At 42.5% G+C, this 25493-nt stretch overlaps 1 protein-coding gene across 4 annotated transcripts in view; it reads right to left on the reverse strand.

Moving 5' to 3' along the window:
* The window catches only part of LOC110491138 (metabotropic glutamate receptor 7-like), a 126632-nt gene extending 101875 nt beyond the window's left edge, over nt 1-24757 (reverse strand). For 2 of the 4 annotated variants that reach the window (XM_090203732.1, XM_090203731.1), the window contains exon 1: nt 23055-24715. In XM_090203732.1, the coding sequence (XP_090059858.1) occupies nt 23055-23564 (510 nt within the window). In that variant the 5' untranslated portion in view covers nt 23565-24715. Of the gene's footprint in view, nt 1-23054 lie in introns of all 4 variants that reach the window. The other 2 variants (XM_036947498.2, XM_036947497.2) reach the window with 2 other exon arrangements.
* Nucleotides 24758-25493: the final 736 nt, after the last annotated feature.

Consider the following 25493-nt stretch of genomic DNA (forward strand, 5'->3'; position numbering starts at 1 on the left):
ATTAGACTATGGGCAGGCTGATCATTAGACTATGGGCAGGCTGATCATTAGACTATGGGCAGGCTGATCATTAGACTATGGGCAGGCTGATCAATAGTCTTTATACTTGCTGATCATTAGACTATGGGCAGGCTGATCATTAGGCTATATACAGTCTGATCATTAGGCTATATACAGTCTGATCATTAGGCTATATACATTCTGATCATTCGACTATATACAGTCTGATCATTAGGCTATATACAGTCTGATCATTAGACTATATACAGTCTGATCATTAGGCTATATACAGTCTGATCACTAGGCTATATACAGTCTGATCATTAGACTATGGAAAGGTTGATCATTAGACTATGGGCAGGCTGATCATTAGTCTACGGACAGGCTGATCATTAGGCTATGGACAGGCTGATCATTACGCTATGGACAGGCTATTCATTAGTCTACGGACAGGCTGATCATTAGTCTATGGACAGGATGATCATTAGGCTACGGACCAGCTGATTATTAGTCTACGGACAGGCTGATCATTAGACTGTGGACAGGCTGCTCATTAGGCTTTATACAGGCTGATCATTAGAGTATGGGCAGGTAGATCATTAGACTATGGTTAGGCTGATCATTAGGCTTTATACAGGCTGATCATTAGACTATGGGCAGGCTGATCATTAGGTTATATACAGCCTGATCATTAGGCTATATACAGTCTGATCATTAGGCTATATACAGTCTGACCATTAGACCATATACAGTCTGATCACTAGACTATATACAGTCTGATCATTAGGCTATATACAGTCTGATCATTAGGCTATATACAGTCTGATCATTAGGCTATATACAATCTGATCATTAGGTTATATACAGTCTGATCATTCGGCTATGCACAGGTTGAACATTAAGCTTTATACAGTCTGATCATTAGTCTATGGACAGGGTGATCATTAGGCTATATACAGTCTGATCATTAGTCTACGGACAGGCTGATCATTAGGCAACGAATAGGTATATAATTAGACTATGGGCAGGATGATCATTAGACTATGGACAGGCTGATCATTAGGCTTTATACAGGCTGATCATTACACTATGGACAGGCTGATCATTAGGCTTCATACAGGCTGATCATTACACTATGGACAGGCTGATCATTAGGCTTCATACAGGCTGATCATTAGTCTATGGACTGGATGACCATTAGATTATGGACAAGTTGAGTGCATGTGTTTCTATTTTCTAATGGTTGTGAATTTCATCTAGCCTATATCACAGCTGTCTCTATATCTCCTCCTTAACACTTTCCTTGTCAATTTATATTATAGGCTACATTGGTTTAACATTATTTTATAGTGTAGATTCATTTCTGATATCTTACAGAAAACTAAGGCAAGGTTTTTAATACGGTTTTGGGAAAGGAGAAATGTGATTTGCTTATATGCCTGAGTGAGATGTGTTTCAGGCGGCTTTGATTGATGGATCATTTTAGGTGGGTGGAAGAGTTTGCTAATTCTCTATATCTATTCAAAAAGTTTCCTAAAATTGGCCTTTCCTGTCTGGGCTTCATCTCTTTAATCAGATAGAGAGAAAACTGTAGGCCGCAAGCCTCATGATGGTCAGCATATGTGTGAGGAATGACTACAGGTGCCAGTTTTGCATTTATTCTCTAATTATGGGTGCAACTGAACGAAGCATAGCCAATCTCATTTCATGATTCATCCTATAGGATGAATAGCCTATCTTAATATTTCCAGTAGTATATTCTTTTTCTCTCATTACTGCATCCTCGCTACCAGGGAGGAACTGTCGTTCAGTGCAGAGCCCCACATTTTTTGCAATAAATAAATAAATACATGAATAAATATATCCATATTTTTGGGGGCCTTGCCTCTTTTGCATGTTATTTTGGCACTAATATATGTCACATATCAGTTTGCAAACAATGTAAAAAATATATATATATAATTGAGTTTATAAAGCCGCATACAAACATTGTCTCTTTTTTATTTTCTTGAGTAAGGCAGCTCCAAAATGCAGGTGTTTCAGCCTTGCACAGTGCTTTCTGTGGTGGTGGGCGAGCCAGCAGAAAATAGGAGCATTGTGCCGTAATTGGCTCAGTGTTCTGTCACTCATGGGAACATTACGTGATCGCCAAGTTTAAGTCCTTAGTAAGGGTAGACATCCAAAATGTCAGCCCTTTGGGTCCTGGCTTAGAGTTATATTACAAGTGCACTTCCAAGAAGGCTCAAGGTCATTGGCTACAGATAAAATGACGTCAAATGACATATGAACTGGGGCTTTGATTGGACTGATTATGTCAACATCTTACTTTCAAAGTCTTAGCGAGCAGTCATCATCATGAATCAAGTCGACAATCTACTGGTAAATCATTTTTAATCCTTGTCATATGAAGATAAATAATGAAGAGAAATTATAGATAAAATGTGTCGGTGCTCATCAGCCATTGGACATAAAGATTACACAAGAAGTTGGAAATCGCAAATTCACTAATGAGTGGTTTGTAAGGAATCGGTGGCTAACTGCAAGCGTTGCAAAGCAACTACTAATGTTAGCCTGCTATTCAATGGAGTTGCTGTTTGTTTTTGTTTTCAGAATTCCCACCATAAATCCAGAGAATGCCAGACTTTGATGACAAAGTTTGATGACAAAATTTGCCCAAAATGACCGCCATGCCACCTTCACAAGGTGAGTCCAAAAATGTCTTGTATGCTGCTGCATAAATGATGTAATATACAAGGGAGATATGTCTACTGTAGCTAATTAAGTCATTCTAAGTGTATGTTGTGTAGTAAGCTGTTAGTAGCCCATGTGCCTCGCCCTAATAATTTGGTCTATTTTCACCAACACAGTATTGTAAACACATCGTTTGTGGCCAGTGTGTGCTTGTTGGCAAACTTATTTTTGCAACTTACAGCTTTGACAGTGCTACTGATAGTAGTGTTGGCGCGCGGCTTGCACATGCAAATTCAGCACACAACATTCTATAATAGAATTGCGTTATTTGACGTGTCAAATGAAAAGCTTATTTAACGCGTCAAATAGTTATATGACGACTATCTTTTTTGACGCGAAAAGACCCAAATTGCGTTAATAATTTGGTCTATTTTCACCTCTTAATTCTGCCTACTGTTCTATCTTGGTGGTGTACATGTAGCCATTAACCTGTTTTAGAGAAACGCAATCATCATATATTGAAAGAACTTTCATTGTCTGCTTATATGCCCCCTTTATTTATCCTACGGTTCTGGCTTGGTGTACAGGGATTACGCTGTAAAAATGGCCCATGTTCTGAATTCTGTCACTGGACATTTCAAACATGCTGAACAAATAGTTATGTTGATTAAACCACATTTGTTTAAGCAAGTCAGCCATATCAGCTATGTTTTTTTTAAAGGCAGTAAATGAGGCTGAATTAACGGTTTCACTGCCAGACAAGGCTCCGCTGATAGCCAAGTGTAAAAGTGGTACGGTGTTCGGACAGCTTTATGTAGGCCCTAACAGTTTGTGGGCACCGTTAGTCACCGTTATAGTGCCATTAATGTATTGTTTAGGGTTGTGTTGTGTAGTGGCTTTTCTGGCATGCAACCCACATTGCAACCCACCAAGATGTACATGCTAACATCGCCACTGCTGTCTAGCCACATTGCAACCCACCAAGATGTACATCCTAACATCGCCACTGCTGTCTAGCCACATTGCAACCCACCAAGATGTACATGCTAACATCGCCACTGCTGTCTAGCCACATTGCAACCCACCAAGATGTACATGCTAACATCGCCACTGCTGTCTAGCCACATTGAACAACGTGTTGCCACATTGAACAACGTGTTGCCACTAAGAACCACTGCAGCAGCGTTGGTGACATTATGTACATTTCTGGGAAAAGTGGACGGAAAAATGCATTGGACGTCAAAATCAGAATCTATATTTTTTTCCAAATTTGGACAAAAAGATTGCACACAGTATTTGAGAAAAGGCCTTTAGGTAAAAAAATAAAATAATAATAATTATGTTTTTGATTTTATTTGTATCCAATCACTTTTCCATGTTGATTCAACTTCATCACATTGAATTTTTGGGTTAAATTCACATGGAAATAACATAGATTCAACCAGTTTTTGCCCAGAGGGAGGTTATGGCTTACAGTTTCATAGCAACGGACAGATTTATTGATGGTTGACACATTTGATTGGCCTTCTAACCCCACTGGAGGCAAAATCCATTGATAAATAACAGACTATTGATTGAGGATTGTTCATTCAGCCGAATAGATGAAAGATGAGTGGACTGTTAGTGAGAAAGGGAGTTCAAAACCCTTATATTCTCTCATCAATGGCCAATCTGTAGGGGTCAATTGCAGTTTAAGCAACCCCATTTGCTAGGGAATGGATATGGTTATTTGCTAAACGTCAATTGTGATTGAGTTCTTCCCCTAATCAATGTAACTGTCAGTCGGAGATGGGCTTTGAGAGTGTTGTTAAAATCCTGAGGGATTCGCATCTGAAAACAGTAATCCTGTCAACTGATTTCGTATGTATGCTCTTGCTGCAGCACCATGGCGTACTTTCCAGGCTCAGAGGAACACACACACACACACACACACACACACACACACACACACACACTGCAAGGCTGAGAGAAAGAAAGGGAGTGAAAATGGAACACTCACCACCATCCCCAGAGAAATATAGCCAGGAGTACATTTCAGCTAATCAAATTCTAAAGCAGTAATCTTGTGAATTTTTAAGGGGTGAAATCAACAGGTATTTATGCATGTCTACCTGCAGTTCAAGTTGGTCCTATTGTAAAAAAAATCCCCTTCCTTCAATATACCCCGTCATTACGTAGTTTTGATGCGGCGCAGATTTATGACTATCCGTTGACAACAGTCATACTTAGATGGCCTTAGAGCTTGCTGTAATAACACAACTGAAGGACAACCAATGAATCCTAATGAAGGCTTATTGTATATAGTGAGAGGATACACACCACGGGTCCCCCGTCTCCCCTACCGTCTTTCTAACACAAACATGTACATGCGCACACACTTAAACACACACACACACACACACACTTAAACACACACACACACTTAAACACACACACACACTTAAACACGCACAAACACACACACACACTTAAACACGCACAAACACACACACACACTTAAACACGCACAAACACACACACACACACATACACTTAAACACACACACACACACACACAAAAAGCCACATATAAACACAAACACTATTTTCCGTAAGAGGCTTTTAGCAGTCTTCTTTTCTTTCAGTGATGCAGAGCTCAGGTTGAACTATCTTCACATCTCCTGCCAGTCAGTCTTTCGTGTGCATGCCCGTCCGCATTAGACTCCTCCTCACTAAGACGTCCAGCAGTCTATACATAACAGTGCCACCAACCTCTGGGGACAACAGGCTGGCCATGTGAGCAGTGCACTTCCCACTTAGTTAGGCTGCCATCAGACTGCAAAGTGTCTTGTGGAATGTGAGTCTGTGACTCTGTGTGTAAGGAAGAGAGGATTTGGGAGGAGGATGTAGGGCGGGAGGGTGGGGGAGGGTGTGGGAGGGTGGGGGAGAGTGGGGGAGGGGACATGTTCACAACGTGAATCTGAAGGTCCCTTTTTTTTCTGGATGTTTTGGGGCTCCTCTGCATTTCTTCAGTTGCAATTCTTTCACGCGTTGAGGGGGAATTCTCCCTGACAAGCAGTTGAACAGGATTAGACTGTGTGGAATAGGATTCTAAAGCACCATGTATGAATGAAGAGCAGGAAGAGGGGAGATGGGGAAGAGGGGTGGAGGGAGGGAGGGAGGGAGGGTGTAAAAAAGGGGAAAGCTTCTGGAGGCTTCAAAAAGAATATGCAGAACCAAAGCTTAACAGGAGCCGCCACCGAGGAACATGCACCACCTCTCGAATGGCACACACCCGCAGTCTAAAATGGCAGCACAAAGACCACACACACAATAGGAAACAATCTAATGCATTTGCCAACTACCAGCAGTGCTGTCAGAATGAGAAAGTGATTTGAAAGTGATTAGCCTCGTATTGCATGTATGGAATAACAGATTAGGTTTAAGGACATGTACAGGTGTTTGGTAATCCAGCTACAGCACATGGACAGAAGGAGGAAAAAGAGAGAGCCAAAATATCTATTTATTTATTCTGATCCATGCTGTATAACTGTAGTACTGGGATAAGGACTTTTCTGTACAAAACAAATCTGGATACCAGAGACCAAATATTACATTATTCTGTTCACTGAGAACACATTTTAGGTCAACATATTTTAGGTCAGGTTCCACCACTGCTGTTTTATCAAAATGTCTGTTGAACAAACTCACAATCCTATTGCAGCTGATTGCCTTACAATTGTATGTTGTTGAATCAAGATATTTTTTTCTTTTTTTACAGTGAATATGAGCGGAGGTAAGTTAAATAGGCCCCCTGTTTCTCCAGGGTATATAGAGGCTTGGTGGTAATACATAGCTGGATGGGTGAGTGAACAATAGCCTGCCCTCCACTCACTGAAGCCTGGATGATACCCCTGCATTCCCTCCTTATGCCTTAGATTGGTTCTTATGGGCTGGGCAAGGAAGGAGGTAATTTGAGGTACGTTGAAGTACAAGGTGCGGTGTTATACGGTGTTATACAGGAGCTACCCCCAACGGCATATCCAGGAGCTACCCCCAACGGCATATCCAGGAGCTACCCCCAACGGCATATCCAGGAGCTACCCCCAACGGCATATCCAGGAGCTACCCCCAACGGCATATCCAGGAGCTACCCCCAACGGCATATCCAGGAACTACCCCCAACGGCATATCCAGGAGCTACCCCCAACGGCATATCCAGGAGCTACCCCCAACGGCATATCCAGGAGCTACCCCCAACGGCATATCCAGGAGCTACACCCAACGGCATATCCAGGAGCTACCCCCAACGGCATATCCAGGAGCTACACCCAACGGCATATCCAGGAGCTACCCCCAACGGCATATCCAGGAGCTACCCCCAACGGCATATCCAGGAGCTACCCCCAACGGCATATCCAGGAGCTACCCCCAACGGCATATCCAGGAGCTACCCCCAACGGCATATCCAGGAGCTACCCCCAACGGCATATCCAGGAGCTACCCCCAACGGCATATCCAGGAGCTACCCCCAACGGCATATCCAGGAGCTACACCCAACGGCATATCCAGGAGCTACCCCCAACGGCATATCCAGGAGCTAGCCCCAACGGCATATCCAGGAGCTACCCCCAACGGCATATCCAGAAGCTACCCCCAACGGCATATCCAGGAGCTACCCCCAACGGCATATCCAGGAGCTACCCCCAACGGCATATCCAGGAGCTACCCCCAACGGCATATCCAGGAGCTACCCCCAACGGCATATCCAGGAGATTGGGTTAACAAGGTTTCCCAATCTCCCTCTGACAGACAGTGTCTGACCTCAGGACCGACCACGTCACCCACAAAGACAGCTGGGTTGACTGAGGGATATTTTTTACTTATTATATTAATATTGCATTACTCACCTACACTGGAAGTGCATAAACCAGGGCTTATTTACAATGCTTGGGCTCGAAAAGGCCATAGAGGACAGTGTATGTTTGTTTCATCATGCTGAGAGTTGTCTTTTACACTAAAAGGGGTCCATTTTCGGTTTGATAATTGCTCCTGGAAGTCTGAATAAATTATAATTATAATTCTTATCAGAGTTTGTTCTGTATCTGGGAGAATAAACTCGCTATCAGAGAGCTCTCTGTGTCACACTCAGAGTAAAAGCCAATTAGCAAGACTAGCTTTGGAGAGAAAATAAAAAAGCTCCAAAACCACTGGCACGGAACAGTTCCACAAGAGCTTTGTCTTTTTATATTCTTTGTGTGTGTGTGTGTGTGTGTGTGTGTGTGTGTGTGTGTGTTTATGTGTGTTTGGTTGTTTTGGTGTTCGCGTACATTCTTGCGTGCCTGAGTGTGTGTGTGTGTCCACATGCTTGACAGTTGACCTCTACCCGCTGGAGACATAAATAAAGGTGCTCTAGATGGGAGTAATTGACCCTGTGCTGTCACACGCATGAATGTGCAAATGGCTCACTGTGTTTAGAACAAGCAGACACATTTAACCTATGACATTTCGTGACAGCTTAGTGTGCCAGTTACACAACCCTTCTCGCCTACATGTCCGTGTGTCTGTCAGTGCTTTCGGATGTCTGCTGAATAGATCCGTTTTTCTGTCAGGCTTCAATCTACCTCGCCTCAATCGTACTGATGATTCTTTGGGAAAGGGCGAGAGACAAAAACAGAGTATTGTCTGTCAGACTATGAGAGGACATCAATGCTTCACCTAGACAGCTTGTCTGCAGGGGCTCAGTCCCCTGACAGAAGGATTAGACAGAGTTCACCTGATTTCAATACAAAGTTGCGCCTCTCTCTTTGGGAAAGAAAGGAAACAGGAAATAGCAGGCAGCCATCCCCTGATGTCAGCAAAAAATATACAGTTGAAGTCGGAAATTTACATACACTTAGGTTGGAGTCATTAAAACTCATTTTTCAACCACTCCACAAATTTCTGTTCACAAACCATAGTTTTGGCAAGTCGGCTAGGACATCTACTTTGTGCATGACACAAGTCATTTTTCCAACAATTGTTTACAGACAGATTATTTCACTTATTATTCACTGTATCACACGCAATTCCAGTGGGTCAGAAGTTTACATACACTAAGTTGACCGTGCCTTTAAACAGCTTGGAAAATTCCAGAAAATTATGTAATGGCTTTAGAAGCTTCTGATAGGCTAATTTAAATCATTTGAGTCAATTGGAGGTGTACCTGTGGATGTATTTCAAGGCCTACCTTCAAACTCAATGCCTCTTTGCTTGACATCATGGGAAAATCTAAAGAAATCAGCAAAAAATAATTGTAGACCTCCACAAGTCTGGTTCATCCTTGGGAGCAATTTCCAAATGCCTGAAGGTACCACGTTCATCTGTACAAACAACAGTAGGCAAGTACAGTGCCTTGCGAAAGTATTCGGCCCCCTTGAACTTTGCGACCTTTTGCCACATTTCAGGCTTCAAACATAAAGATATAAAACTGTATTTTTTTGTGAAGAATCAACAACAAGTGGGACACAATCATGAAGTGGAACGACATTTATTGAATATTTCAAACTTTTTTAACAAATCAAAAACTGATAAATTGGGCGTGCAAAATTATTCAGCCCCTTTACTTTCAGTGCAGCAAACTCTCTCCAGAAGTTCAGTGAGGATCTCTGAATGATCCAATGTTGACCTAAATGACTAATGATGATAAATACAATCCACCTGTGTGTAATCAAGTCTCCGTATAAATGCACCTGCACTGTGATAGTCTCAGAGGTCCGTTAAAAGCGCAGAGAGCATCATGAAGAACAAGGAATACACCAGGCAGGTCCGAGATACTGTTGTGAAGAACTTTAAAGCCGGATATGGATACAAAAAGATTTCCCAAGCTTTAAACATCCCAAGGAGCACTGTGCAAGCGATAATATTGAAATGGAAGGAGTATCAGACCACTGCAAATCTACCAAGACCTGGCCGTCCCTCTAAACTTTCAGCTCATACAAGGAGAAGACTGATCAGAGATGCAGCCAAGAGGCCCATGATCACTCTGGATGAACTGCAGAGATCTACAGCTGAGGTGGGAGACTCTGTCCATAGGACAACAATCAGTCATATATTGCACAAATCTGGCCTTTATGGAAGAGTGGCAAGAAGAAAGCCATTTCTTAAAGATATCCATAAAAAGTGTTGTTTAAAGTTTGCCACAAGCCACCTGGGAGACACACCAAACATGTGGAAGAAGGTGCTCTGGTCAGATGAAACCAAAATTGAACTTTTTGGCAACAATGCAAAACGTTATGTTTGGCGTAAAAGCAACACAGCTGAACACACCATCCCCACTGTCAAACATGGTGGTGGCAGCATCATGGTTTGGGCCTGCTTTTCTTCAGCAGGGACAGGGAAGATGGTTAAAATTGATGGGAAGATGGATGGAGCCAAATACAGGACCATTCTGGAAGAAAACCTGATGGAGTCTGCAAAAGACCTGAGACTGGGATGGAGATTTGTCTTCCAACAAGACAATGATCCAAAACATAAAGCAAAATCTACAATGGAATGGTTCAAAAATAAACATATCCAGGTGTTAGAATGGCCAAGTCAAAGTCCAGACCTGAATCCAATCGAGAATCTGTGGAAAGAACTGAAAACTGCTGTTCACAAATGCTCTCCATCCAACCTCACTGAGCTCGAGCTGTTTTGCAAGGAGGAATGGGAAAACATTTCAGTCTCTCGATGTGCAAAACTGATAGAGACATACCCCAAGCGACTTACAGCTGTAATCGCAGCAAAAGGTGGCGCTACAAAGTATTAACTTAAGGGGGCTGAATAATTTTGCACGCCCAATTTTTCAGTTTTTGATTTGTTAAAAAAGTTTGAAATATCCAATAAATGTCGTTCCACTTCATGATTGTGTCCCACTTGTTGTTGATTCTTCACAAAAAAATACAGTTTTATATCTTTATGTTTGAAGCCTGAAATGTGGCAAAAGGTCGCAAAGTTCAAGGGGGCCGAATACTTTCGCAAGGCACTGTATAAACACCATGGGACCACGCAGCCAGGATCTTCTGTCTCCTAGAGATGAATGTTTGTTGCGAAAAGTGCAAATCAAGATGTGAAGATGCTGGAGGAAACAGGTACAAAAGTATCTATATCCACAGTAAAACAAATCCTATATCGATATTACCTGAAAGGCCGCTCAGCAAGGAAGAAGCCACTGCTCCAAAACCGCCATAAAAAAGCCAGACTACGGTTTGCAACTGCTCATGGGGACAAAGATCGTACTTTTTGGAGAAATGTCCTCTGGTCTGATGAAACAAAAATAGAACTGTTTGGCCATAATGACCATTGTTATGTTTGGAGGAAAAAGGGGGATGCTTGCAAGCCGAAGAACACCATCCCAACCGTGAAGCACCGGGGTGGCAGCATCATGTTGTTGGGGTGCTTTGCTGCAGGAGGGACTGGTGCACATCACAAAATAGATGGCATCATGAGGATGGAAAATTATGTGGATAAACTGAAGCAACATCTCAAGACATCAGTCAGGAAGTTAAAGCTTGGTCGCAAATGGGTCTTCCAAATGGACAATGACCCCAAGCATACTTCCAAAGTTGTGGCAAAATGGCTTAAGGACAACAAAGTCAAGGTAATGGAGTGGCCTTCACAAAGCCCTGACCTCAATCCTAGAGACAATTTGTGGGCAGAACTGAAAAAGCGTGTGCGAGCAAGGAGGCCTAGAAACCTGACTCAGTTACACCAGCTCTGTCAGTAAGAATGGGCCAAAATTCACCCAACTTATTGTGGGAAGCTTGTGGAAGGCTACCCAAAACATTTGACCCAAGTTAAACAATTTAAAGGCAATGCTAACAAATACTAATTGAGTGTATGTAAACTTCTGACCCACTGGGAATGTGATGAAAGAAATAAAAGCTGAAGTAAATAATTCTCTCTCCTATTTTTCTTTCACATTTCACATTCTTAAAATAAAAGTGCTGATCCTAACTGACCTAAGCCAGGAAATTTTTACAGGGATTAAATGTCAGGAATTGTGAAAAGCTGAGTTCAAATGTATTTGGCTAAGGTGTATGTAAGCTTCCGATTTCAACTGTATATATATTTATATTTCACTATTAATTCCATGGGCCAATAGTTGCTAATGGACACTAAGGATTTTAGGCTGAGGAAGAGGCCTTCCTCAAACGTGGGAGAATGCTCGCAAAACACAGAACGATGAAATACTAAAAGATGATCTCTCAGAGGTTGAGAACAACAACTAATTTGTTTGAACAATCTGTAATAATTGAAGCGTTTTGTGTAATTGTTGTTTCTCATTTCTATAGTGCTGTGTGAAAGAACAGGGAAATGAAAACATCTTCAGAGAAAATCAGCCTCACCCTGGCAACAGTATTGATCAACACTCGTGGGCCCTCTGAAAAATCTATCCCGTGTCAATTTCCCAGCATTAACAGTTCAGCGGCCACTCACACCTTGAAAAGACAGCAGCGATATTTATTGTCTGGCAATGAAAGCAACAATCTGTATTTAACTTCCCTGCTGTTCTATTTATCACAGGGGGAGATGAACACAATTGCTGTGTTACAGTATATGGTGACGTCCACTGAAATCCTCACTGAAGGACCACAGCACTGATGCACTGCTCTGAGAAGATGACTGACCCCTCTGACTCTGTCCATAGAGTTATATTGAGGACAGAGAGAACATTCCAGAATTTCTTGGATTGTGCACTGACTGGAGTTGAAGAGAATATGACAAAGATCATGACTGACTGATACATCACAATGTTTTAACCTTCATCAAATAAAAAATGTTACATTTATATGAAGAGGATCTCACCTTATGTTGGGATTTATTGTCTACTTAATTTAGGTAGCACCTCAACTCCAGTTGTTCAACCACAGACATCTTCATCCGCTTTATTGTTGACAATGAAAAGAAAATGAAATCAGGCACGGCTTGTCTGATAAAGTATGGAGCCGTTAATCCCGATTTTAACAGAAGAAATTCCACTTTACCTTTTCTATCACAACGGAACAGGTGTTTCATTCAGCTTTTGACAAAATGAATTCTCCACTTGATGGATTGGATTTGAAAACATTTTGTGAAACTTGTAATTGCTATCACAAATGAATCAGTTGCAGTGATGAGTGTAAATGAGCAGGGAGCTATCATCCCCGGATTCTATTGACTCCCACTGGGATTCTACTTAATCAATGTGTACTATCAATATGATCATCAAGACAAGAACATGTCTAAGTGGGAGAGAAAGAGAAAAACTTAGAGGAGACTGTACTGTCTCAATATTGAAATCGGTTGGAAATCGAGACATTTAAACAAATCTTTCCTCCTGAGGATTTGTGTAGGGTTTGACTGTGGGGCTCAACATAGCCGGTGACAGCTATATGATGGCAGCCAGCGCGGTGCAGTGGGGAGAATTAGCATAAATGCAGAGTGATTGCCTGAGCAAACGGAGGAAGGAGCTGTGTGACGGCGCCTGTGTCAACCCACTGATTCCCCGAGCCTGATTACTACGCTGATGCCACAGCACACACCCCACCTACACTGCTGCAGCCTGACACACAGACAGACACTGGAGCACCTGAGATAACGGAATTAGGGACTTATTGAAGTATCCTTTCTTTCCCCAAGGAATATTTTATGGGTCGACAAATCCCATGATAACTCCAAAACTTTTCTACTATGTGGATGAGTTTTAATGCTATACTCAAGGAACATATTTTAGACATAATCACTTGCATTTGGGAAAGACATGACAATTATAGTCCTTGGGATGCCTTCACTCTAAGGAGAATCCTGAGTACAACCCTGCATTGATAATGGAAGAGGGAATTTACCCTAAAGCCAAGATATTGGAACCATCAACAAGCATGTCCACCTGACAGCCACAAAGCTCCTGAGACCAGTATGACTGGAGTGGTCTGGTTGGAATTGGTGTTAAGAGAAGGGGGTAATAATGTGTGTGTGTGTGTGTGTGCGTGTGTGCGTGTGTGTGTGTGTGTGTGTGTGTGTGTGTGTGTGTGTGTGTGTGTGTGTGTGTGTGGTTGGGCCTTTCATAAAGCAGCATGGTAAGTACTTTGATGGCTTCAGTCTCTATTAAACAGCTACTTAGTGTGCTTGCCTGTGCTTGGTTTAATTGATTTTGGAAAACAGACAATAATAGCATTGATAGTAAGACACAATGTTTAACCACAAGTCAATAACACAAACACTAAAACTCATGTTTTCTACTTGGCCTTCTGAACAGCACATCTTATATCTTCAAATGAGAGAACTTGCTTAGATGTTGGCTTGTACTATGGCAAATGTATGCACAATATTTTAAATAATTGCATATTTTGCTCTAAACATGCGTTTTTAATAATTCATTTGCTGTTTTGCAGCTCTGCAGGGTGCCTCATTCCACTGCAGTACTAACAGTGAGCCTACTGTCAGTGTGTTCTGCTGCTGACTCTTTCTCAACAAGAGGTACACAGGCCTACGAGGAACACTTAAACATTTTACTGTGGTCACTGTGTCTCATTATCAAGAGTGTGCAAAGCTGTCATCAAGGCAAAGGGTGGCTACTTTGAAGAATCTCAAACATACAATTTATTATGATTAGTTTAACACTTTTTTGGTTACTAAATGATTCCATATGTGTTATTTCATAGTTTTGATGTCTTCACTACTATTCTACAATGTAGAATACAGAAAATCCCTTGAATGAGTAGGTGTGTCCAGATTTGACTGATACTGTATGTGACCAGTAGGCCTAGTGGATGCACAGTTACTCCTCCGTCATTTGGTTACATTCATTTCTGTTAATGCATGTTTTAATTATGGTAATTTAGCCTATTTTCTCATTATTGGAGTGGAAACGATGTTTGCAGAGTTCACAACCTGATACACTCGTGACAAACAAGTTTTGGTTCATTTCATAACCATCATTTACAAGCTGTGTCAATTGTTTTCATTGTCTTTTGTTTGGAGTGCTCCATGTGAGCAATGGTAATGGGTCTGATTGCTCAAGAGGAACATACAGAAGGAGAGCACGCATAGAAGTAGGTCGTACCTGGTCTGCCGCATGCATATGGAGGAAAGTTCTCATTTGGGATGTCTGAATTCTGATTGTCTTAAAGTCACCACATCCACCACTAATAATCTGAGCTTCTCAGTCATTTTTTCTTCACCTCACACAGCAAGTCATTTTATTTTTTTTATTTTTTTTTTAAAACATATTTTGCAAATAATAATAGTTCTTCACAGTATTTGAAAAATCTTTCCAACACTCTCCCGGCCACCATAATCACCATGAAAAACAAATCATGATGTAATGATGCCACAGTGCATTCGGAAAGCATCAGACCCCTTGACTTTTTCCACATTTTTTCACGTTACAGCCTTATTTCTAAAATGGATTATATAAGTAAAAAATCCTCAGCAATCTAAACACAATACCCCATAATAACAAAGGTTTTTAGACATTTTTGCTAATTTATTAAAAATACAAAACAGAAATACCTTATTTATATACTGTAAGTATCAGACCCTTTTCAATGAGACTCAAAAATTGAGCTCAAGTGCATCCTGTTTCCATTGAACATCCTTGAGATGTTTCTACAACTTGATTGGAGTCCACCAGTGGTAAATTCAATTGATTGGAAATGATTTGGAAATGCACACGCCTGTCTATATAAGGTCCCACAGTTGACAGTGCATGTCAGAGCAAAAACCAAGCCATGAGGACGAAGGAATTGTCCGTAGAGCTCAGAGAGAGGATTGTGTAGAGACACAGATCTGGGGAAGTGTACCAAAACATTTCTGCAGCATTGAAGGTCCCCAAGAACACAGTCATCTCCATAATTCTTAAATGGAAGAAGTTTGGAACCACCAAGACTCTTCCTAGAGCTGGTCGCCTGGCCAAACTGAGCAATCGGGGGAGAAGGGCCTTGGTCAGGGAGGTGAGTTCCTCTGTGGAGATGGGATAACCATCCAGAAGGTTCTCCCATCTTGCAGCACTCCACCAATCAGGCTTTTATGGTAGAGTGACTGGACGGAAACCACTTCTCAGTAAAAGGCACATGACAGCCTGCTTGGGGTTTGCCAAAAGGCAGCTAAAGACTCTCAGAAAATGAGAAACAGGAATATCTGGTCTGATGGAACCAAGATTGAACTCTTTGGCCTGAATGCCAAGTGTCACATCTGAAGGAAAACTGGCACCATCCCTACGGTGAAGCATGGTGGTGGCAGCATCATGCCGTGGGGATGTTTTTCAGCGGCAGAGACTGGGAGACTAGTCAGGATGGAGGGAAAAATGAACAGAGAAAAGTACAGCGAGATACTTGATGAAAACCTGCTCCAGAGGCTCAGGACCTCAGACTGGGGTGAAGATTCACCTTCCAACAGGACAACAACCCTAAGCACACAGCCAATACAAAACAGGAGTGGCTTCAGGACAAGTCTCTGAATGTCCTTGAGCAGCCCAGCCAGAGTCTGAACTTGAACCCGGTCGAACATCTCTGGAGAGACCTGAAAATAGCTGTGCAGCAACGCTCCCATCCAACCTAACAGAGCTTGAGAGGATCTGCAGCGAACAATGGGAGAAACTCCCCAAATATACAGATGTGCCAAGCTTAGAGCATCATACCCAAAAAGACTTGAGGCTGTAATCACTGCCAAAGGTGCTTCAATAAAGTACTGAGTAATGTCTGAATACTTATGTAAATGTTATAGTTATTTTTTTAAATCTAAAAAAAACAGTTTTTGCTTTGCCATTAGGGGGTATTGTGTGTAGATTGATGAGGGGGGGGGGGGACAATTAATCAATTTTAGAATAATGCCGTAATGTAACAAACTGTGAAGAAAGTAAAAGGAGTCTGAATACTTTCCTAATGCACTATATATCCAGTGGAAACGTAATAAAATCAGCTGTCTGTCCCTAGCTCACTGGTTTGGGGAACTCTAGGCAGACAGAGTAGAGAGATTCATGTTATTTGAAAGATCCAGAATTTTCATCCGGATATTTTCTTCAGTTTTTATTTTTATCAGCTTTAGGGCTATGTATTTTAGTTAGGTTAGTTGACAATGGAAGTTATAGGCCTACTGCTGCATTGACCTGCAGGCTATTTCGGAGTTCCATGTACTCATTTCGTCAGCCGCCAATGGATCACAGTGTAGACTATCAATGTGTCCATATGGCAGAGGTGCTCTCCCTTAGTTGAATTGTAACTTATAGATGTGTATCATTTTTAATTCTGATTTTTATGATTAACCACGTGACAATGATTTTAAGAAACAAAAACATACTTATTGAAATGAAACTGTTCCACAACAATATGCATATAAAAAATAATCAGAACTGAGTTGCCTAAAGACCCCTTTCTGTGTTTGCAAACATTGCCGCATGAGGGCAATGTGCGCAAGTAGGTGGCAGAACAAGGGGGAGTTCTTATAGAATGCCAGCAAAAAAAAGCCTCTATTTACATATTGCTTATGAGTGCATTTCACACTACTATTGGATTATAATTGGATTTTAAGGCTCCTATGAATGTTCTGCTTAATGTAATGTTTGTGTCATCGCAAATCAACTGCGTTTTACTAAAAAAAAAAAAACACTAACTTCAACCTGTAAAATGGCCCTTTGGCTAGCTTTTGCTACAACCTAAACTCAGCAAAAAAAAGAAATGTCCTCTCACAGTCAACTGCATTTATTTTCAGCAAATTTAACATGTGTAAATATTTGTATGAACATAACAAGATTCAACAACTGAGACATAAACTGAACAAGTTCCACAGACATATGACTAACAGAAATTGAATAATGTGTCCCTGAACAAAGGGGGGGTCAAAATCAAAAGTGACAGTCACCACCAGCTGCATTAAGTACTGCAGTGCATTTCCTCCTCATGGACTGCACCAGATTTACCAGTTCTTGCTGTGAGATGTTACCCCACTCTTCCACCAAGGCACTTGCAAGTTCCTGGACATTTCTGGGGGGAATGGCCCTAGCCCTCATGCTCTGATCCAACAGGTCCCAGGCGTGCTCAATGGGATTGAGATCCGGGCTTTTCGCTGGCCATGGCAGAGCATTGACATTCCTGTCTTGCAGGAAAGCACGCACAGAACGAGCAGTATGGCTGGTGGCATTGTCATGCTGGAGGGTCATGTCAGGATGAGCCTGCAGGAAGGTTACCACATGAGGGAGGAGGATGTCTTCCCTGTAACGCACAGCGTTGAGATAGCCTGTAATGACAACAAGCTCAGTCCGATGATGCTGTGACACACCGTCCCAGACCATGACGGACCCTCCACCTCCAAATGGATATAATTCCAGTGTACAGGCCTCGGTGTAACGCTCATTCCTTCCACGATAAATGCGAATCGGACCATCACCCCTGGTGAAACAAAACCGCAACTCGTCAGTGTAGAGCACTTTTTGCCAGTCCTGTCTGGTCCAGTGATGGTGGGTTTGTGCCCATAGGCGACGTTGTTGCCGGTGATGTCTGGTGAGGACCTGCCTTACAACTGGCCTACAAGCCCTCAGTCCAGCCTCTCTCAGCCTATTGCGGACAGTCTGAGCACTGATGGAGGGATTGTGCGTTCCTGGTGTAACTCGGGCAGTTGTTGTTGCCATCCTGTACCTGTCCCGCAGGTGTGATGCTCGGATATACCGATCCTGTGCAGGTGTTGTTACAAGTGGTCTGCCACTGCGAGGACGATCAGCTGTCCGTTCTGTCTCCCTGTAGCACTGTCTTAGGGATCTCACATTACAGACATTGCAATTTATTGCCCTGGCCACATCTGCAGTCCTCATGCTTCCTTGCAGCATGCCTAAGGCACTTTCACGCAAATGAGCAGGGACCCTGGGCATCTTTCTTTTGGTGTTTTTTAGAGTCAGTAGAAAGGCCTCTTTAATGTCCTACGTTTTCATAACTGTGACCTTAATTGCCTACCGTCTGTAAGCTGTTAGTGTCTGAACAACCGTTCCACAAGTGCATGTTCATTCACTGTTTATGGTTCATTGAACAAGCATGGGAAACAGTGTTTAAACCCTTTACAATGAAGATATGTGATGTTATTTGGATTTTTATGAATTATAATTGAAAGACAGGGTCCTGAAAAAGGAACATTTTTTTTGGGCTGAGTTTATGTCAAGGAGTGTTAGCATTCTAGCTAACAACTGCTGCATCCAAAATAGTTATTTTGCAAAGATAACATGTGCGCATTGGCGCACGCAGACGAATGCCTGTACCCGGTCTAGTCAGCATGTTAGTCTGACATGCAAACCTCACCGGCTACATTGCGTATGCGAGCATTGCAAAAAAAATGAACACATACATGTTATTCAATAATTTCACCCACACCGCTCGTGTACTGTACGTGACCGAGCGTCTGCGTAGCCAAGCATTAAAATAGAACATGGTTCTATTTGAGACGATCCATGCACTGCAAATTCCCTTATTTGATATCAGGAAGAGACAAATCCATGTGGATGCTTGAAAGACAAACTAGGTGAGATGAATTAAAGATTGCTAACTTAAAACAAATTATCTTTCCCTTTTTATCCGTGGATTAATCCTCGGAGTGGAGAAACACATGATTTTGTATGACTGCAGCTCAAAATTCGACAAAGAACCAGCTAAAAAGAGAGCATATACAGTACCAGTCAAAAGTTTGGACACACCTACTCATTCCACTGTGTTTCTGCATTTTTACTATTTTCTACATTGTAGAATAATTGTGAAGACATCAAAACTATGAAATAACATATATGGAATCATGTAGTTACCCAAAACAAATCCAAATGTTTTATATTTGAGATTCTTCAAAGAAGCCACCCTTTGCATTGATGACAGCTTTGCACACTCTTGGCATTCTCTCAACCAGCTTCATGAGGTATTTACCCGGAATGCATTTCAATTAACAGGTGTACCTTGTTAAAAGTTCATTTGTGGAATTTCTTTCCTTCTTAATGCATTGGAGCCAATCAGTTGTGTTGTGACAAGGTAGGGGTGGTATATAGAAGATAGCCCTATTTGGTAAAATACCAAGTCTATATTATGGCAAGAACAGCTCAAATAAGCAAAGAGAAACAACAGTCCATCATTACTTTAAGACACGAAGGTAAGTCAATCCAGAAAATGTTAAGATCTTTGAAAGTTTCTTCAAGTGTAGTCGCAAAGATCATCAAGCGCTATGATGAAACTGGCTCTCATGAGGACTCTCATATCAGCCTCAGAAATTGCAGTCCAAATAAATGCTTCACACAGTTCAAGTAACAGACACATCTCAACATCAACTGTTCAGATGAGACTGCGTGAATCAGGCCTTCATGGTTGAATTTTTGCAAAGAAACCACTACTAAAGAACACCAATAATAAGAAGAGACTTGCTTGGGCCAAGAAACACAAGCAATAGATATTAGACTGGTGGAAATCTGTCCTATGGTCTGATGAGTCCAAATTTGAGATTGTTGCTTCCAACCGCCGTGTCTTTGTGAGACGCAGAGTAGGTGAATGGATGATTTTTACATGTGTGGTTCCCACCATGAAGCATGGAGGAGAAGATGTGATGGTGTGGGGGTGCTTTGCTGGTGACACTGTCTGTGATTTATTTAGAATTCAAGGCACACTTAACTAGCATGGCTGCCACAGCATTCTGCAGTGATACGCCATCCCATCTGGTTTGCGTTTAGTGGTACTGTCATTTGTTTTCAACAGGACAAGGACCCAAAACACCTCCAGGCTGTGTAAGGGCTATTTGACCAAGAATGAGAGTAATGGAGTGCTACAACAGATGACCTGGCCTCCACAATCACCCGACCTCAACCCAATTGAGATGTTTGGGATGAGTTGGGCTGTGGAGAGTAGGAAAAGCAGCCAGCAAGTGCTCAGAATATGGGGGAACTCCTTCAAGACTGTTGGAATAGCAGAATTCCAAGAGTGCGCAAAGCTGTTATCAAGGCAAAGGGTAGCTACTTTGAAGAATCTCAAATATAAAATATATTTAGATTTGTTTAACACTTTTTTGGTTACCACATGATTACATGTGTTATTTCATAGTTGTGATGTCTTCACTATTATTCTACAATGTAGAAATAGTAAAAATAAAGAAAAACCCTTGAATGAATAGGTGTGTCCACATTTTTGACTGGCACTGTATATAACATGCAACTAACTGGATTTATGTCAACTCTCTCAGACACCATAAAAAGCATCTAACTTATACATGTATTGGCCAACAAGTGTTTAAAAGGCCTTTAATGTGTAATTATAACATGACATTATAATTTTTCTTCATACAAATCTCCAAAACCATTTTTCTGTGTTTTACAGCACCATTAAATATTCTATGAATATTTTGGCATTTTCTTTCTAGATTTTGAACATAAAACATTTATATAGCAAATATTATATTTTGCAATACAGTGATTCGTTTTTATTTTTGATTGAGAAAAAGATTGATCTTCAGGAGGTTAGCCATCAGTGACAGAGCTGACAAGCCACTAACGTAGCTGACAAGCCATCAGTGACAGAGCTGACAAGCCATCAGTGACAGAGCTGACAAGCCACTGACATAGCTGACAAGCCACTGACATAGCTGACAAGCCATCAGTGACAGAGCTGACAAGCCACTGACATAGCTGACAAGCCACTGACGTAGCTGACAAGCCACTGACGTAGCTGACAAGCCACTAACGTAGCTGACAAGCCATCAGTGACAGAGCTGACAAGCCATCAGTGACAGAACTGACAAGCCATCAGTGACAGAGCTGACAAGCCACTGATGTAGCTGACAAGCCACTGACATAGCTGACAAGCCACTGACATAGCTGACAAGCCATCAGTGACGTAGCTGACAAGCCACTGACGTAGCTGACAAGCCACTAACGTAGCTGACAAGCCATCAGTGACAGAGCTGACAAGCCATCAGTGACAGAACTGACAAGCCATCAGTGACAGAGCTGACAAGCCACTGATGTAGCTGACAAGCCACTGACGTAGCTGACAAGCCACTGACGTAGCTGAGAAGCCATCAGTGACAGAGCTGACAAGCCACTGACGTAGCTGACAAGCCATCAGTGAAAGAACTGACAAGCCATCAGTGACAGAGCTGACAAGCCACTGACGTAGCTGACAAGCCACTGACGTAGCTGACAAGCCACTGACGTAGCTGACAAGCCACTAACGTAGCTGACAAGCCACTGACGTAGCTGACAAGCCATCAGTGACAGAGCTGACAAGCCATCAGTGACAGAACTGACAAGCCATCAGTGACAGAGCTGACAAGCCACTGACGTAGCTGACAAGCCACTGACGTAGCTGACAAGCCACTGATGTAGCTGACAAGCCACTAACGTAGCTGACAAGCCACTGACGTAGCTGACAAGCCATCAGTGACAGAGCTGACAAGCCACTAACGTAGCTGACAAGCCACTGACGTAGCTGACAAGCCACTGACGTAGCTGAGAAGCCATCAGTGACAGAGCTGACAAGCCACTGACGTAGCTGACAAGCCACTGACGTAGCTGACAAGCCATCAGTGACAGAGCTGACAAGCCACTGATGTAGCTGACAAACCACTGACGTAGCTGACAAGCCACTGACGTAGCTGACAAGCCATCAGTGACAGAGCTGACAAGCCACTGACGTAGCTGACAAGCCATCAATGACAGAGCTGACAAGCCACTGACGTAGCTGACAAGCCACTGACGTAGCTGACAAGCCATCAGTGACAGAGCTGACAAGCCACTAACGTAGCTGACAAGCCATCAGTGACAGAGCTGACAAGCCACTAACGTAGCTGACAAGCCATCAGTGACAGAGCTGACAAGCCACTGACGTAGCTGACAAGCCATCAGTGACAGAGCTGACAAGCCACTGACGTAGCTGACAACAGACACTCAAAACAGACATATTTTTGCCTCAAAAATAAAAGTTGAATCCAAACATTTGTAAAATATGTAAAAGGATTCATTTGAAAATCCCCAATAAAAAACAACCATTCTATCAGATCTTTCAGACTGGGTTGCCAGCCAGGCTACATTTAATCCACCTTGAATAAAGGGAAAGGGAGATTGAAGGAGAGGGAGGGATAGAGCAGAATTTCGCAAACTCGTTCCTGTGGCCTCCTGCCCCCCATGTGCACGTTTTGTTTTTTGCCCTAGCACTACACAGCTGGCAGGAGCTGTTCTTTCAGCACCACCAGGGAAGCGCAACAGCCCACTCAAACTGTCTCTCATCCTTTTCTCATAATGCAATGAGGCCAACAAATACTGTACATATTATGTGTTTTATTTTACAGCCTAAGACGCCTAATAAAATAGGACTAGCTTACACATGTTGTTTTAAAAATAGGCATACAGTATTTGGGAATTTTCAGAGGTTACTCACCTGAAAGAGGCGCAAAATGTTGGCGACCATAATCGATACAGAACTTGCCGAGGCGCCAATGACTCCAACCACTTTCTCGGGCTTGACGAACAACGGCGGTTCTCCATTGGTGCACCTCACATCCGAAGTGTCCTTCTGTATCAAAGCCTGAACGAAAGTTAATGATTGTTCCAGCGCATATGTATCTCTCGAACAAGTGTCTAGCACCCGGGCGCCTAGGGTGATGTTGGGTAAAAGTTGATCGTCGAGGTTGATTTGATCCAGAGCATACAGCATGGCCTCAAGCCGATGGATCCCGTTCTCCTTTTTGATATCTCCACAAGGCACGCCGTCGGTCCCTCTGGTGTGCACGGGGAAGAGACCACCCAGGGTCAAATGTCCCTCAATCCTGATAGAATGGGGTGCGTAAACTTCCTGCGACCGCGCGAAATCCGACAACGTTCTCATCAAGCAAAACACTATCCATAGAAAGCGAGGGCTCTGTTTCAGTCCGAAACCGTAACGAGCCATGATGCTCTGACAGCTGAGTTAGTTTTAGGGAAGCTGTAAACCGCCTGTTACCACCCAAATGGCTGTAAAGTTTGTCAATGCGAGCCCATTCCTATTACCTATTCAACAAGCTGCATTAAAAAAATCGAGACCCATTCGGTTCCTACTCAGGCAAACTGCGCCCATCGCTTGATTATCAGTGCTCGCTTAGCTTGTTGAATATAAAAAAACTGACAGGGATTCAAATCGCTCAGTGAAACGAGGTAATTGACATCCATTTGTCTGAGAAAACATTAATAAAATAGTTTACGCCAAAAATATGCATGACTGTAGGCTATCACTGAAAGCAACACATAGTAGGTTCACAGTAAAAGAAAAAGGGATCCGATCAAAACTGAGAAAAATCCTAATATATCTTTCGCAGAATTAAAATACCGAACAGATCAAACAGCCTTTAAAAATGCTCTTTGATTTTAGATCCAGCAGAACTGGGTGACATCCTTTTCGCAGAGCCAAACTTCACATGAGCGCAGTGACGGATCCGGCGTGTCCGCTACGATCTGCCTGCTGCGTGTCGGTCGACCCGGAGTCCATATCATCACAAAATATCTCCCCAAATGAAACGCCTACCGTTGGTGGGCATTCAGACTCTTCGAGCTGTACGAAAATGCAAACAATCTCTACTTCTTTATTTCCTTCTCCTCCGCCCCCCCAAAAATCATATAGCCTACAAGTAAGACAAATGAATGACTCACAGATGGACTCACCATGCACGATTAGTTTTCACCCGCTTTCCCTGAGACGTCATTCAAGCTGCTTGACCCCCCCTCCCTCTCCCCCCGAGGTAAATCACTTTTCAACAAGGTTTCCAGCGATTACGGTTACCTGTAGAAAGTCATATTTTCGAGGTTTGGGAAAGTGTGTCAACTCCTCTCTGTCAGTGCTTCGTCTTTACATTTCTCAGTCAAGGCTAACATTGTAAACCACAGTTTTTATTGTATCCCTCTGATTGCGTGTAAGCTCCTTCGTTATTTTGCCTTCTTCACATTATCGTCATCGGTGCGCACTGAGCAAAGGAGCAGCCCTTTGTACATCACGCAGTCGTTCGGGGGTCCGTTGAAATCCAAAATCTCTCTTTTTCTCCCTCGCCTCTCGTCTCCCTCCCTTTCTCCACTCTCCAGTCACTCTCCCTCTCATTACACACACGCACTCACACACTCCACCCACCTAATTATACATTTGCTTAAAACATATCTCAAATGGACACGATAATATACAGTTCATCTGGGAGATTTTGTAAATCATTTGACAGTGCTGATTATGTAGACGTTTCACGAATAGGCTATAGTACGCGACAGGAAGTCGATCCAACCGCGTGATTAGCCTACAATGTCAACTATTCTAAGATATAGGCTTATTTTATAATAAGCGGCCTATTTGTACAATTTAAAACAAGAACTCAGATATTTTGATGTATCCAACATTTTTTGCTCAGAGCACACTAAATGTTAGCCTACCAAACATGAAGGCCTACCCCCCTGCAAAGGAAATGTCAGAGAGACAGAGCATTGAACACAGACATTTTTGAAGGGTGCCAACTGGTCGCCCTGGCAACCCCTTCTCCACAAGACACTTTCTAATTCTTCTTTGCCATCCCCCCATGCTGTGACACCGGTAGTGAGGCATAACTACACCCTGGGTTATAATATCCTATAGCCTACCACCTAAAAGCTATCAGCACCGAAACAATTTAAACTCTAGCGGCTGGTTTCATGTACATAGATTAAGCCTATATCTTTGGACTAAATTCAGAGTGCGAATTACACCGTGACATGGGGGGTCTCTATTGGGTGCCACAAAACATTTTTACAGGCCTAATAGTAAAGATGGCATTTAAACAATAAAAATACAAATGAATGACCTTTTATTATCTGATTGTCAAACAACTCA

The sequence above is a fragment of the Oncorhynchus mykiss genome, chromosome 16 (genome assembly GCF_057628025.1).
Source record: "Oncorhynchus mykiss isolate SJ-2025 chromosome 16, ASM5762802v1, whole genome shotgun sequence".
In the NCBI taxonomy this organism is placed as follows: Eukaryota; Metazoa; Chordata; class Actinopteri; order Salmoniformes; family Salmonidae; genus Oncorhynchus; species Oncorhynchus mykiss.